Raw genomic sequence first — 16,613 nt, 5'->3', positions numbered from 1 at the left:
TTCTTACCCATACATATAACATATGTCGTCTTCAACTACACACATTACATTCTCAAATTTATATCGCCATTTCAAGGTGACAAATTCACTGCCCTTCATATATATGCGGACACACAGACAGATAGACAGACAGGGCATCGCAATCGTATCACATCCCCTTCAGGGCGAGACTAAAAATATTCAGGTTGGCCCAGTTAACATTCCCATCTCAATCCCTGGCTTTGTGATGCTGGGAATGCTGGTTTAAATGCCACATAATGTACATGTTTGCCCATCGTCTTCTAATAGCTTTGTAATTGATGAAAAAAAAAAAGATGTCTATTATTGTCTTTGTCTGACATGTAACTAATGTACAAGCTCCTCCATGAGCCTTCAATAAATGTTATGCAGATACAAACCAAAAATACCTGTATTTTGTCCTTGTGAAGTCTGATTGTCACAGTATGTGACATTAACTCTTCACTACCAACTATAAATCAGGCCAGATAAATAAGTGTGCAAAATTGCAGCGTCGTGACTGCATTAAATAATTATTTTAAAAAACACTCTTTCTAAGATTTCCAGATCACATGCAAAATGTTATCCAAAGTTTCAGATTCAGAGCAAGCATTTTGGCATCATTGCAATGACAGACAAAAAAGGTTATTGACCGACTCGCAAAATATCTTGTGCGTACTCGAACCTGGCAACAAGATTATGGGCTCTGTTATGGGCCACACTAAAGTAGTGTGCAATATTTCACCATCCTATGCCTTTGCATTCTTGAGACATCATGGAGAAACTGCATACAACAACCTCGGAACGTGACTAAACAGTTGCAACAAACGAGCAATTGCACCAAAATGCAATTTCTACATTTTGACTGCCCGACAACACAGGGACAGAGTAAACATTAACTTCCTCCCTCACACACCCAACATCAACAATTAATTCTATTTCTTACTTCCTTCATCCTAGGGCTGGAACGATAGCCTAGAGCTATGCACACTCGCCCCTGAGTTGTCTAGCCAGGGGTTGAATCCTTAACCCAGCTAGAAAACTGTCACCCGGTGTTTCGCATACCGGGTGATTCGTCAATGTGTGTGCCATCCATCGGATGGACGTTAAACTAGCGTCCTGTCAGCATTAATTTGCTGAGGTTAAAGATGCCATGGTAGTTAGACGAGAAGGCAAGCACATCTCAAAGTATCACCGGCACTCTTAAAAAATTCCAAATTCCTGCCAGACCGAGTCGAAATGGAGGCCCAACCAGCGAGTTCATGAAAATATTGGCGGAAAAACGTTCCACGGCCGACCTGACAAGGTGGGAATACTTTGGGGGCACTGAAGTAGTAGTATTAGTAGTATTAGTAGTAGTAGTAGCAGCAGCAGTTGTCTTCGTTTGTATGCAGCACAAGGCTGCGAGGAAGCATCATTGGCTAAACCGTGCCACTGATGCAATGCCCTGTGCTGGTTAGGACAGGAATTCGTAATTTGTTCAGGGTGTCAGCGATAGCTCACCGACTCTTTGCGAAGGACACCGTGGGATCTTTAATATCCACCAACTAATGCTGGCAGATGGGATTTCAGTTTAACGTCCATCTGATGATGGCACACACATTTATGAATCACCCTACCTGTGAACCACCAGAATACAGTAACCGTTTATAGATGGGTCGGGATTTGAACCCAAGCTCGATGGACAGACGTGAGTATGCGCATCTCCAAGCCATTCTGTCAGCAGCAGCAACAGCAACAGTAGTGGTAAACAAAGGGGCAATACCCCTGGGCGCTCACCTGGTAGTGGCTGGATAAGATAACCAGGTAACCACTGGTCGGCATGAATGACCCACAAAATATGTAATGGACGGATGACGTGCCATCCCATAAACTACCCGGAAATACTTTCGAAGTGAGCTAATAACAGTCGTATTTATTAGCTCACCTGGAACGTAATTCCAGGAAGCTTATGGGATGGCACATCGTCCGTCCGTCCATTCGTCCACAAATACTTTCAACAACTCTGAAACTACACAAACAATTTCAATGACACTTTACCACAACGTTCGTCACCATGTACGTACTAAAGCTTATTCATGGCATTTAAAAAGAAAAACAAACAAACAAACAAACAAATAAAATCAGACCCGAAGGAAGTCTACAGGAGGTTACCCCTCAAAATAGGTATTTGCTTTCTTCTCAGAGACTCCACACACAATTCTGATGAAACTTAACCACAACCTTCATCACCCGTGACATACCAAAGTTTGTTCACGGCATTAAAAAATAAATTTTTTTAAAGAAAAATCAGGGTCTGAGAGTGTCTACGGAGGGAGTTTATGGAGGGGGGGGGAAGTTGCCCCCTCAAAGAGATATTTGCTTTCTTCTCAGAAACACACTATTCTGAGATAAACTTGACTACAACCTTCATCACCCGTGACGTACCAAAGTTTGTTCATGACATGAGAAAAATCGGGCTCCAAGGGGGTTGTCCCCCAAAATATATATTTGCTTTCTTCTCCAAAACTACACACACAATTTCGATCAAACTTGAACACAACCTTCATCACTCGTGATTTTCTAAAGATTGTTCACACCATTAAAAATATATACATATATTTGAGGTCTAAGGGTGCCGAAGGAGGGGGGTGAGGGGGGGTGCCTCCCCAAAAGAGGTATTTGCTTTCTTCTCAGAAACTACACACACAATTCCAATGAAACTTGACCACAACCTTCATCACTCGCGATGTAATAAATTTTGTTCATAACATTAAAAAAAAAATCAGGGTATAAGGGGATATAAGGGGAGGTTGCCCCCCAAAAGAGGTATTTGCTTTCTTCTCAGAAACTACACACAAGCCTGGTGTTGGCTTAGTGGTTAGGGTGGCTGGCTTGGGATCCAAGGGGTCCTGAGTTCGAGCCCCGTTTTCCACTGAATTAACACCAGGGGGTTGACTCAGCCAGTCATCCTTCCGAGGTCGGCAAAATGAGTACCAGTGTTCTGGTCCCGGTTAGAATAGGTGTACCATATCCCTGTGTGTCACAAGAGGCAACCAGGGTTGGCGTCAGGAAGGGCATCCGACCATAAAACATTGCCTTAAGGGAGACATGATTGCATAGAGCCAGCAAAAAGCTAACCCCTACTCAGCAGGGAATAATGGCTGCAAAAACAGGTTTTTTTTCTTCAGAAACTACACACAATTCTGATGAAACTTGACCACCGCCTTCATCACTTGTGATGTACTAAATTTTGTTCACGACATTGAAAAAAAAAATCAGGGTCTAAGGGGATATGTGGGGGTTGTCCTGCAAAATATGTATTTGCTTTCTTCTCTGAAACCACACACACAATTTCGATAAAACTTGACCACAAACTTCATCACCTGTGATGTACAAAAGTTTGTTCATGGCAATATAAAAAAATCTACAGGTATTTACTGTCTTCTCTATTACATATATTGTGGGTCATCCATGCCAACCAGTGGTTCCCTGGTTATCTTATCCAGCCACTACCAGGTGAGCGCCCAGGGGTACTGCCTCTATGTTTATTATTTTATCGTACCACCAAAATGTCAACTATTTTCTTGAAGTATGATCGGATATTTTAACATCCAGACACGTAAACGGGACAACTGAAAGCCACAGTAATGAGCATATGAAATACAACCTCAATCAGTGAAAAGTGAAGTTTCAACCATTTAATCATCAAATTGCTTTGTGTTAACACAAAACTTTGGGAGAATGAAGATTGTGATGCAAACATTCTATTTACCAGATAAGCACTGGGTGGTGAACAGCACCGGGTGAGATGCAGAAGTTATTGTACTATGAAATGAGGGCATAACTCGAACTGAACTCTGCAAGGGCAGGCCAGCTTGCATGTTAGGCACCACATGAGAACTTCGCAGGAATGTGGGCATCGGAGCAATGGGACTTGATCTTGGCAAATCCTGAAAAACATGGCTCGACGTTACATCATGTACTCAAAAGCCAATTACCTCTTGGGAAAGGAAGAAGCATGGGGAGTGGGGTGGAGGGGCAGAGGGGGAACTAAGTTTGGGAGAGAAGAGTGGGAGTAAGGGGGTGGGGATAGAAGAGAGGGTACACAGGCAAACCTCTGCAATCTTTTGTCTGTCTTCGAGGGTATCACCATCGAGGAGCACGTCTAACTCCTCTCCAATGATGATTGACTCGGTATCTGGACTGTGTAATCTTTCATCGATATTCAGTTGTTTTACCTCTGGCACATGAGGGTCAGGGAATATAGCCATTGGGTCGATTGGTGCCCGTTTTTGTACTACAGGGTGCAGTTGTTCTGGTCCATCGACTCCAAAAGAAATGGTAGGAACAGGATGTGAAAAGGATTCCGGTGATGGAGTATTTCCACTGGCTGGTTGGTTGATGGAATGGCCAGTAATGCTAGGGACATCTGAGATATGGAACAGTAACATTTACAGCTTCACCAATTTATTCATCATAAATTCATCATAAAACATTGCATGCAACAATAAAAACAAAGTTATTCAAAAAAAGGTTGGAGAAATGAATCATCGCATAATGTTCAGAAGTCTCAAACATGTTACAAAATTAATACTCGTGCTAGTGCAGAAGTCCACCATACCAGGATCGACATTGTTCGACATTTCTGAGCACACACCATTAGGGCCCTGCAATGGCAAAAGGAAGAAAGTAGAGGTGTAGCAATGTTTGAACAGCCCTGCGATTGCAGCAACTTGGCTGTATAAGTAAAAAGAAAGACCAAAAATACATAAAAATATTATCAAGTGGTCAATTTAAATTTCTCGATGAAAGCAGACAGTTAATATACCATCAGGGATGGGGAATCCCCCGCCATTGAATGAAAAAGGTCATACATATTCCAGATAATGAGGGAGGTAAATTGGAAACAAGACACCATTTGGTCATCATCTCGAAAAAGTTCCCCAGGGGTGAGGAACGTAGTAACCAAAAATAATTGAAATCAGATAAGCGGTTTTCCATTTATTACAAAAAACAATTTTTTCAAGATGGCCGCCCCAGTCGGCCATCTTGGATCCGGCCACGCCCAAAATCAATAGGGTTCTTCCTTTTCAGGTGGTACATGTGTGACCCAAATTTCAAATCGATATGGCGAACAGTTTATGAGTTATCGCACTCACAGCTATAAATGTTGACGCCCGGACAGACGGACAGCCGGACGGACAGCCGGACGACCCGGGTGACAACAATATCCCCCTTCCGCCATGCGGCGGGGGATAAAAACATACTTTTTTAAATCGAGAGTCAACTTTGAGCAGGATATACAACTGGAAAGATGGAAAATGTAATTTTATTTGCCCGATAATGGAATGTATGTAGTATAATCACTGCTTTCATAACCCCATGATGTTTTCAGAGTTGGCCTTGTTGGCATTCCCATCCAAGCACTTAGCTCAGTCTGTTTAGCATACATATCTAAGCAATAGCTCATGATTCTCAGATCCCAGGTTCAAAGTCCAAACACTGTGTTGATTTATTTCTCCATCATCTCCGAGTATATTTAAATGCAGTTAAAGTATATTGTCCTTGTCTCCCAGAAGTGATTTATGTAACATGCTCCTTTATGAGCCTTAGACCACTGTAAATAAGTAAAAGTGAGCAGAGGTTGCAAAATTGTGAATACCACAATTGAGGCACATCAATTGGAGGTTTAGTCTGAGAAAAAATGCTCAGAGCTCCAATGTCTCAACCATACCATGGCCTTCAACCAAGTCTGATCATGAAGCATACGAAGCTTTAATATTCTCCTTTGAGGAAAAGAGGAAGAGAGGGGAACACAAAATAAGGCATAGATTGAGGGAATAGGAAAGTAGAGAGAGCGTTGATATGAGAGAGGGTATAGAGTTAATGGGGAATGGTAGAGGAGTAGGGAGGGAGGGGGATTATGATTTTGGATGAGACTGCTTGTAGCTTGTACTCACAAAAGGCTGGAACTCTCATCATTTTTCTCACAATATTCGCAACGGTATGTGGGTAACGACACATGGCTCTTGCATAGTCAGAAACAAATATTAAATAATTGGTTCACGAAAAAATATTTTCACTAAAAAAATAAGTGACCACTGTATTCGTTATTGTTGTGTGTCTGTCTGTCTGTCCCGAGCATAGCTCCGTGGGTTTTGATCCGATCCTGATAAAATTTTGGTGGGAGATTTACATCATGATCTCGTTGTGTTTTCCTGAAAATGGGCGTGGTGCTCCCATTATGGGCAGAGCCACGCCCAAAAAACATGTTTTTAGGGGGTAGCCGATTTCAATTTGCATCTTCTCGATTTGTCGAGAAGGGGGTTTGTCGAATCTGACAGGGGTTTCGGTATTTGGTTAGCCCAATGGCACCTGCATAGCCCCATGGAGCTCGATTTTTCATTTTCATCCCAAGGTCAAGGTCACAAGGTCACAAACTTAGAAAATTGCGAATTTTGACGTAAAATTTTCTTCTCCAAGGGGTTTGTCGAATCTGGCAGGGGTTTCGGTATTTGGTTAGCCCAATGGCACCTGCATAGCCCCACAGAGCTCGATTTTTCATTTTTGTCCCAAGGTCAAGGCCACAAGGTCACGAACTTAGAAAATTGCGAATTGTGTTTTTAGGGGGTAGCTGATTTCAATTTGCATCTTCTCCTAGGGGGTTTGTCGAATCTGGCAGGGGTTTCAGTATTTGGTTAGCCCAATGGCACCTGCATAGCCCCACGGAGCTCGATTTTTCATTTTCGTCCCAAGGTCAAGGTCACAAGGTCACGAACTTCGAAAATTTCGAATTTTCACATAAAAATCATACGACCGCCCAAACTTTGAGAGCTAGGATGACAATATTTTTTATGCATAATCTTGAGGTCATTCCCCACCTAAAGTCTTGAAACCATTTTTCTTTATCTCAAACACCTTGCCCGTGGCACCCCCTTCAAGTTTGTTTTTACGCTGATTTCATCAAAGTATGGATAATCCGAGGAGTGCGAAATGCCATATAGCCGATATGACATTATATTGTTCCTGGAATGTTCCAGAGGAAGTTTGCACCAAAGGTCATAATCCTTGACCTTTGAAGTTCACAAAGGTCAAATTTTCAAAGTTGTGGGAATCAAACGGGGTTTTCGACCTTCTTCGACGAACTAACTCCATTAAGCTATAGCACGTATCCTGTTTCCTTATTTTAATGTCCACAACATTGTTTTGGGACCTTTAAAAGTTATGCAAAGGTGAAATTTTTAAAGTTGTTGAACAAAACCGGGTTTTCGACATTTTGCAGCTAATAACCTGTCACTCGTACCACATCATGTTGATCATTTTTATAACTTGGTCAAACATTATCACATTGTCTCATCCTTGACTTCTGAAACAATCTACATCGTCAAATACCGCTCGTGAACCATCGTCGTCTTCAGACTTGTCATGTTTTAAAATGAATATAAAGGCGTGTTGAAAAGCAGATATGAACATAGAAAAGGCAAAGTGTCATTACCTAGCAACTTGTGCTAAACCACACACACACACACACACACACACACACACACACACACACACACACACACACACACACACACACACACACACACACACACACACACACACACACACACACACACACACCTCCTCCTCCTCCTCCTCCACCATGTTTTGTCATAACACGTTCATAACTTTTTGAAATACCATGCTATACATCCTTTTTGGCCCCATCTCTCAATGGTGAAGAATTGCTTAGAATTTTTTTTAAATCTTGTATCTGGATCTTCACCAAAATCTAAACACTGTCTGTCGCACACCCAAACTGTCCAGAAAATGTTGTCTGAATCCATCCATAACTTTTTTGAGATATCATGCAAAATATCGTTTTTGGCCCCATCGCTCAATGGTGAAGAATCACTTTTAAAAACAATAATAATACATTTAGTATCTGTGTCCAGATCCGGATCTTCACAAACATCGAACCACTTTGTCACACACCCAACCTGTCCACAAAGTTGTCTGAATCCATCCATAAATTTGAGATATCCTGTTCACAGACAGCTCGCCAGACAAACAGGGGTGAAAAGAACATCGGTCGACCTTCGGTGGCGGAGGTTATAACTCTAAATTCACGATTGCAATTCGGGCAAGCAATTGATGATTCGTCTCCACTAGCATGTTCAATCAGCTTCAACTCAAATGATGTCGACACCTAAACGCCGTTTCGTGAACCTACTGCAGCTGTTTAACTGTGGCTATGTTGACAAGGTGCCAAAACAATGACCATGTTATCAACCATTCCTAATGGCTACCACATGCTAACGAATTCAGCCTTCAAGGTACAAAAGGCCTGAAGCAAACTTTTTAGACTCTGCGCTGCACAGTAATATCTCACAAAACGATAGCTGGCTCGCAAACTTTCCGGCTCACAAAAATATGAATAATTCTGCAGCCGAAGACAGTATGTATGGAGAAAAGACTTGCCACGTCTTATGAGCTAAAAGTTAGCAAATGTGACAAATGATTTACTCCTGCAGCTACCAGAGAAAGTAAAGAAATGTAGATGGTGGCAATTTGTTCTGCAGGAATTCATGATTACAATACAAGTCATTCCCACACAAAGCTGTTCTGACGATACATCGCACGTGGATAATGCAATGTCTGCCTTGGGCCTTTTGTAATGTTACTGGGAGCACCATGGTTCCGTGTTGTTCAGACTTATCACAGCAAAGGCTTTGAATGGACACAAGGTACAAGAGGGCAGTGAAGGAGGTGAAGGTAAAGGCAACCCCAACGAAAAGGGTAAAGGGATAAGGTACGAGACTGACAATAACCCGAGGATAAGATAATTTTATCAGTAATTTCAAGGAGTATAATTTTGAGTTGCTGAAGCTTTATTTCACGAAAAAAAGATGAGTTCGTTTTTCTTTTTTCGAAAGCCCAAGAATAATGAAAGGTGACAGCAATAAAACTCACATTTGCTTCTGTCGTTCTCTTGTTTACTTCATTGTCAAGTCCATTCACAGACGTCGGATGCAACGCCTGGAAAGCAAAATGATTGCAAGCAACGCGTGTGTCTCACAAAATGCTCAATCTATGTTCTTCCTTTTCAATTGTCCTCCATGAGATGCAGAATGAATGCAGGCAATCTGGTTAATGGCTCATAACTGGCACTTTAAAATTAACTAACCTCTTTAAAATTACACTCATTACAGTCACAGCATACCATAAAACTTCTGGCTCTTTTTTATTTATTATGGAAAGGTCAATAAATTAATTGATTTCAATAACTCTCAACAAGGTAGTGGGGTCAAAAAAAAAAGCTTGGATTTGATCAGCGTAGCTTCATTACATGTAAATAAACAAGCTATCCTTTTTGGGAAGAACGACTCATTTCAATTGCACTTACCCGAGTCCTGACGTACGCCTTGCGAATTCTTAATCCAAGTGCTTGGCCAAGTTCTTTTACGAGCTCAAGAGCAGCTGGATCCTACAAAGCAAACAGAGCTTCGTTTATATCTCCCATGTCAAAGCTGCAATTTCCAATCAAATATACCATGCAGTTTGGTTCATGATGTTCCATTTAAGCACAAGGATTTCCTCTAACTGAAGGTACAGTATAAGCTACGGCATATTTCTAACTCAATAAGAATGTCCATCTATATGTGCAAAACTAAGTTGGCTTTCTTGAGGCAAGCTCCACCCCTCTCAGAATAAGGACGGGGTAAGCTCCGCCCATCTCAACAAGAGGGCATGTGGCAGGAGCAAATTTCAGGCAAATGCACATGGGCAGCCCAAAGCTTCACCTTGTCTTCAATAAATTCATGTAATATAAACAGCTAGTATTTCATATTACTGCTCCATTACAAACTAAACAAGAAAGTCTTACAGAAGTCCATTCCGTTTATTAATAATTAATCTAATCAATAAAACTTATCTGTCCTGTCTATGTATGTTCGCATTTTTGCAAAGACCGCTGGGCCGACGACCACCACATTTAACACAGACCGAATCTGACCCGGGGATTGTCCTTAGGGTATTTTCTTCCATCACCTCAGCCTTTCAAGATCCCAAAGATGCTTAAGACCTTTAACACCAAGAAAACCCTTTAGTCCCCCAAAATCCCTTTAAGACCCCAGAAGATGCTTAAGACCTTTAAGACCATGAAGACACGCAAGACCTCTGACACTTGAGACCCCTTAAGACCCTTTAGACTTGTAAGACCCTTTATGACCCCAAAGACCCTTTAAACCTCTTACACCCGGACCTTTTTAGACCTTTTTTACATGCTTGAGAGATTAGATCCTTTCAACTATTGGGATGTAGCCTTTAGAGTTGAGACCATGTTGAACCTTATAAGCACACATCACACAAACATCTATAGTGTTGCAAAACACAAATGATACTTTTTCAGCAAGTAATGCACAAACTCGAACCACCCAGAGTGTGGGTACTCTGCTTTCTAATATCTTACCTGTTACGGGGAAGGGGTGAGAGTCCGGAGGGAGAGGAGTGGTGTGGGAGGAGGGGTGGGAGGGAGAAGGGAGGGCAAGGGGTGGGTGCAAGGGTGGAGGTAGGGGAGGGGGGAGGCAGAGGAGGGGTTGGGATGACGGAGGGAAAATGTTGGAGGAGGGAGGAGGGAGGAGGGAGTGGAAGGTGTGGGAGGAGGGATCTGGCGTTGCCTGGAAGCGCCGGGTACCTTTGCTAGTAATAAATAATAATAATAATAATAATAATAATAATAATAATAATAATAGGAGTTCCCTGACAAGGAACATTGATGCAGGAAGAGACCATGTGGCCCATCAAAGCCTGCACTATTATTACCAACCAAGAGTTGTTTGTCCGTGCTCTATCCTTTTAAATGCTGAACATCAAGCAAGGAAAAAACACGTTTTTTGAAGTCTTTGGTATGACTCAGGCGGGATGCAAACCGTTAATGTCCAAAACTCAGAGTGGATGCTCAACCATTACACCACCGAGGCGAGTATCATGTCTTTCAAAGTACAGTACTATGAAATCCTATACTACTGCATGACATGTCTATGACCAATTTAATAAAGGTACGTTATTTTTCAATGCAAATAAAAGAGAAAGCTTACAAAGTATCCACATGCCAAGAATGCAATCACAGCAATTTGTAGTCGATTAATGGGATGAAGGCTCCAGTGACATCTAGCAGCATTCATTGAGACCGACTGCAATTGCCACAACCTTACATCGACAGTGCCTATAGAAAGTCTACACCACTTTTCAAAATATTCACCTTATGTTGCCTTAGAGCCTGGAATTACACTGCATTAAATCAGACTTTTTCCACCTTTACTTGAGCATCGTAACCCACAACTTCCAAGTGAAAAACAAATTCTACCGATTTCATAAAATGAATTAAAAACACAAAACGAGAATATCTTGGTTGGATAAGTGTCCACCCCTCTTATAATAGCAATTGTAAATTAGCTCATGAGTAACCAATCACCTTCAAAATCACATACCAAGTTAGTTGGCCTCCAGCTGTGTTAAATTGTCGTGAATCTGATCAATTCAGAATAAAATCACCTGTTCATGTACGTTTCCTCTGCTGGGAAGTGTATTTCACAGCAAAGACTCAACCATGAACACCAAGGAGCTTTCAAAAGACCCCCGGGATAAAGTTGTGGAAAGGCCCAGACCAGGGCATGGGTATAAATATATCTTAAAGGCCTTGAATATCTCTTTGGGCACAGTCAAGACAATCATTAAGAAGTGGAAGGCGTATGCTACCACAAAGAGCCTGCCTAGATCAGACCATCCCTCCAAACTGGATCTGGATGGCCAAGCAAGTAGGAGACTGATCAGAGAGGCCCAGTCAGTGCCCCGACCGAAATCCAATCGAAAATCTGTGGCATGATTTGAAGATTGCTCTCCATCAACGCTCCCCACGCAACTTGACTGAACTTGAACAGTTTTGTACAGAAGAATGGGCAAATTTTGCTCAATCAAGGTGTGCAAAGTTGGTAGAGACCTATCCCAACAGACTCACAGCTGTAATTTCTGTCAAAGGTGCTTCCAGCGAGTATTAACTCAGGGAGGTGGATACTTATCCAACCAAGATAGTCTAGATTTGTGATGGAAATTATCTGAAATTTGTAGAATTTGTTTTTCACTTGGAAGTTGTGGGTTATGATGTATAAATAAAGTTGGGAAAAAGTCCAATGCAATTTAATCCCAGGCTATCAGGCAACAAAAGGTGAACAATTTGAAAGGGGTGTAGACTTTCTATCGGCACTGTGTATATATATATATATATATATATATATATATATATATATATATATATATATATATATATATATATATATATATATATATATATATATATATATATATATATATATATATATATATATATATATATATATATATATATACACACATGTATATATATTATTAATATATAATTTGAAGTTTTTGTTTGTTTGTTTGTCTGCAGGTGCTAATCTCCTGAACGGTGAAGGCAAGGAGGAAACACCTGAAACAAAAAATGTCGGGATGGGCCCCAGGAAGGTTATAGGTTAGGTGGCGAGGCCCTTCAGCCGGTGGGGGGGGGGGTGTTTCCCCATCACCAACCTCCTTAGGCTCTGCACACGCTAATCTCCTGAACAGTGAAAGATAGGAGGAAACCTCTGCAAAAAAAAAATGTCGGGACGGGCCCCGAGAAGGTTATAGGCAAGGCGGCGAGGCCCCCAGACCTGGGGGGGGGGGGGCTGTTTTCCCCTCACCAACCCCCTTAGGCTATGACTGCCGTGGCCCAATTGGGAACTGATACTGGGCTCGCATCAGACCTATGTACAGAAGATTAAATTAATTTATAAAGAACCCGGACAACGCCGGGTGCATTCATCTAGTGTGTGTATATAGGTATGTGTGTGTATATAGGTATGTGTGTGTATATAGGTATGTATATATAAACCACCATTCAGGGCCCGTAGGTGAGATATCTCATGTGTAGTGAGATATCATGTGTAGTGAGCCCAAACCCGTTGTATAGAGGGTATTTATGCGATTTATTCGGGCTGCGATCCTTTGAGTTAGGCATTTTTCTGTTCTATCTTTATTTTGAACCAATCACGTCTCAACCACCATCACACAACAACCATCTAAACCACCACGCCAGCCATCGTCACCAACTACAACCATGCTCCAACCCTCAGACAACAACAACAAGGCCAACAGCCACGACCTTAACCTTCACAGCTCAATCCCGCAGGCATCGCATCACCGCCGTTCCCAGCGGCAACATGGCCATCGGCCACCGCCGAAAACCCTCCACCACCTTCACCTCTCTCCTTCTACGGCCATTCCCGCACCACCTTTGAACACTGAACGTCGGGCCGTCTCGGGCCCGTTCGGCGATTGGTGCCGAGCGCACCGAGCAGTGAGCGCAAATAGCGGCCTTTCCGAGGGAAAATTCGGATCAAGAACGCTACAGGCCCACTTCTCCTCCGTCCAATTAGCAAGCGCGGGGCGGCTTGGCCCCACCTCCAGGCGCGTCTGTGTGAAATCGATATATGCAAATTCTAGGATCAGGGGAGGTTCACGCCCCAGTTTCCTCCGACCAATGGGCGAGCGTGGCTCCACCCCCCAGGTCATCCTGATCCGAATATTTGCATATTAGCCGCTCCTGCCAGCCTATAAAACGGCGAGCGTAAAGCGAATCGTGGCAGACTGAGTCAGTTTTGGTTGGAGTGGAAGAGGGCAGAGTGAGTCAGTTTTGGTTGGAGAGTGGAAGAGAGCCGGGGGAAGAGAAAGTCATCGAGAGAGTTGGGTTCTGGAGTCGGCTGAGAAGAGTTGCGGGAAGATGCAAAGGAGCTCGGGTCCGAGGCGAGAAGGACGGCGGTCGGCGACGAGGTCGCGGTGTGGGATCGCTCGTCGCGGGACCCAAGCCAGCCAGCCATTCTCCTCCCTCAGGGCATCAACAATTCCCCCTTTCCCCCGCGCTGAGATAGTGCAAAAAGGGGGCCCCGTTCCCACCCCACTCCAAACGTCATGACAACGAAACCCGCCAAGGAGCACGGAGTCGGGGCACAGCCACGCGACCACATCTGCGGCTCGCCCGCCAACGCGTCACGAGGACGCGGGTAGGTCCCCCCGGTCTCGCGGACCTGGCCGCTCCTCCAGGTCACGCGCACAATTGGCCTACAGGCCCGTCTGCACCCTCGTCTATGAGGGTGGCTTCCTTCCTTTGCTTTTGTGTAAATGTGTGTTGGCGCCGTCTGTAAAGTAGAATTGTATAAGTGTTGCCGTGTGTGCGCGTAGTTGGTAGTAACTCTGCGTCGTTGTTGCTTTTGTTTTGGTTGCTATATGTGCATTTTGACTGTATGGCTAAATATATGTGCTTTCCGTGTGCCGGGAAATAAATGTGCATTGTGTGAACTGTTTTCCCGTTTCGCTTCGTCTTTTCTTTATTGACCCTCCATCCTGCTTCACGTAAAGGGTTCGTAGTGGGTGCAAAACGCCCGGTAAATAATCTGAACCGTCGAGGTCGACGATAACACCGCTCTGTTATCCCGATAGTACGGAACGGGCCGCCCAAGCGGCTCGTGTCCGGAGTCGACCTGCGGCGAGGCACAATCGCCCGGTTTACCATCCGCGTGGGTACTTAGGTAGGTCGACTTTGGCGAACAACCCTATCCTACGCGGGTGGCCGATTGGCACGATTGTGGTGAGGTCGAAAGGCCCACCCGTGACTGGCTCCGGGCGATAGTTCCCGGAGGGGCACGACTGAATTGTCCGTCCGGTGGGTGACGCGGTCGCGATTCGAGTGACGTGGCCGTCCGCACGCTGGCGGGTGCGAATTCGCAACTATAATATATATATATATATATATATATATATATATATATATATATATATATATATATATATATACATATATATACATATATACATACATACATGCCATTGTCTGTGCGTCCCTGTGCCACTGCATGTCTCTCTTTTAGTCCATGGGCCCAGGCATATATCGGTACCATCTGAGGAAACCAAACTTTAGGGCTACTAAGTTATTGGTAGGGACTATATGATTATTTCAAAACGTGATAACCGTTCCAGAAGAGCAGCTTAGTGTATGTATTTTGCATTTTTACCATTCTGAGATATTGACGTTTTGGGGGGAAAAAAAAAACAAAAAAAAAAACAAGGACCACTGGGAGGAAGTGGCAGAGCTGAAGTCCACACCTGAATGCTTCTGCATGCTCTGCATGCAGCAGAGGCTGGGTACAAGGCTGTCGTGATGATTGCCGAAGATACAGATGTCCTCGTGCTGTGTCTTGCCTTCACTAAGGACATCCCATGCACCGTGTATCAGAAGTGTGGTACGCAAACCCGCACATGGTTCCTAGACATTGACAAGCTTGCAAGATCGATGGGAGACAGTGTCTGTGATGCCCTGGTTGGACTGCACATGTTCTCCGGTTGTGATACAGTCAGTGCCTTTGCAGGCTGGGGAAAGATGGGTGCCTTGAAGCAAATGAAGTCGGATAAGACCTACCAAGAGGCCTTCAGTCAGCTCGGTCATTCATGGGAAGTATCCACCAAGCTCTTTCAGAAGCTGCAAGAGGCCACCTGCCACATGTACGTGCCGTCTTCCAACACCACGACAGTCAATGAACTCCGACATCAACTCTTCTGTGCCAGACGGGGAGAGATAGATTCCAGTCAGCTTCCACCATGTGAAGACTGCCTCTTCATGCACGTCCTCCGTGCAAACTACCAGGCTGCTATTTGGAGGCGCTGTTTGCAATGCCAACCCTATGTTCCAAGTCCCAAGGGTTGTGGATGGACCACTGATGATGACGGGAAGCTGGCCATCGAGTGGATGCAGGGTTCTCCAGCACCGGATGCAGTGTTGCAACTGCTTTTCTGCAAGTGTGGACGGTCGTGCAAACTCCCAGACTGCACGTGCCTTGCCAATAGCCTGAAGTGCACTGACATGTGCAAGTTGCGAACCTGCAGCAACCAGCCTGCTGATGTCGAGGAAGAGGTTGTCGACCTCGAGGACTCTGATGCTGATAACAGTGATGAAGACGAGACTACTGATCCATGGTGTGAATGTTTTGGCACAATCACAAGGACATTCATGGCTACAAATATGCATGAGTAAAACATAGTACATAAACATGCCACAGCAGAGTGGTGAAATTTGGGTTATCCGTAAATTTCACATTTTGGACGCTTGTTGGAACTAGGGTAGGGGAAGAGAAATTCCATTTACTGTGGTAAAAACTTGTAAAATGTTCATAAATGTTTTCCTCATACAACATGTGCATGTTGTAGGCTACTGCAGTTCAGTAGCACTACCCAGGGAACTTGTATGACAATATTATAAATTAAAATGTACTTAAAATCACTAATCAGCAATATTTTGATAGGCCCTATTGTTCGCCTCTTTCTGCCATAAAACAAATTCTGCCTTCAGGAATGACAGAAAGGATTATTCGGATGGTATAAATAAAGCATTTCAGACATGTATTTGTGGTTTGCAGTTCATTCCAGCCCCATGTGGAAACAGCAATTGCATCATTAGTGAATGTTTCTGAGTTTGCCTTTTCGATTTCATTATGTGGAGGGTGGGTACATTCCAGAGATGATAACTACCAATAAGCTGCTAGTCT

At 43.6% G+C, this 16,613-nt stretch overlaps 1 protein-coding gene across 6 annotated transcripts in view; it reads right to left on the bottom strand.

The window, feature by feature from the left end:
- Nucleotides 1–16,613, bottom strand: part of LOC147011802 (zinc finger CCCH domain-containing protein 7A-like) — a 105,849-nt gene that overhangs the window by 69,025 nt on the left and 20,211 nt on the right. For all 6 annotated transcript variants that reach the window (XM_085856989.1, XM_085856985.1, XM_085856986.1 and 3 more), the window contains 5 exons: nucleotides 9,368–9,448; nucleotides 8,935–9,000; nucleotides 4,601–4,646; nucleotides 4,095–4,408; nucleotides 3,752–3,929 (listed from right to left, as the gene is read on the bottom strand). In XM_085856989.1, the coding sequence (XP_085713115.1) occupies nucleotides 3,752–3,929; nucleotides 4,095–4,408; nucleotides 4,601–4,646; nucleotides 8,935–9,000; nucleotides 9,368–9,448 (685 nt within the window). The remainder of the gene's footprint in view (nucleotides 1–3,751; nucleotides 3,930–4,094; nucleotides 4,409–4,600; nucleotides 4,647–8,934; nucleotides 9,001–9,367; nucleotides 9,449–16,613) is intronic.

Source organism: Eptatretus burgeri, chromosome 15 (genome assembly GCF_056783735.1).
Source record: "Eptatretus burgeri isolate ZD-2024b chromosome 15, Ebu_testis_v1, whole genome shotgun sequence".
Lineage (NCBI taxonomy): Eukaryota > Metazoa > Chordata > Myxini > Myxiniformes > Myxinidae > Eptatretus > Eptatretus burgeri.
This window is presented reverse-complemented; position numbering and strand designations above follow the sequence as displayed.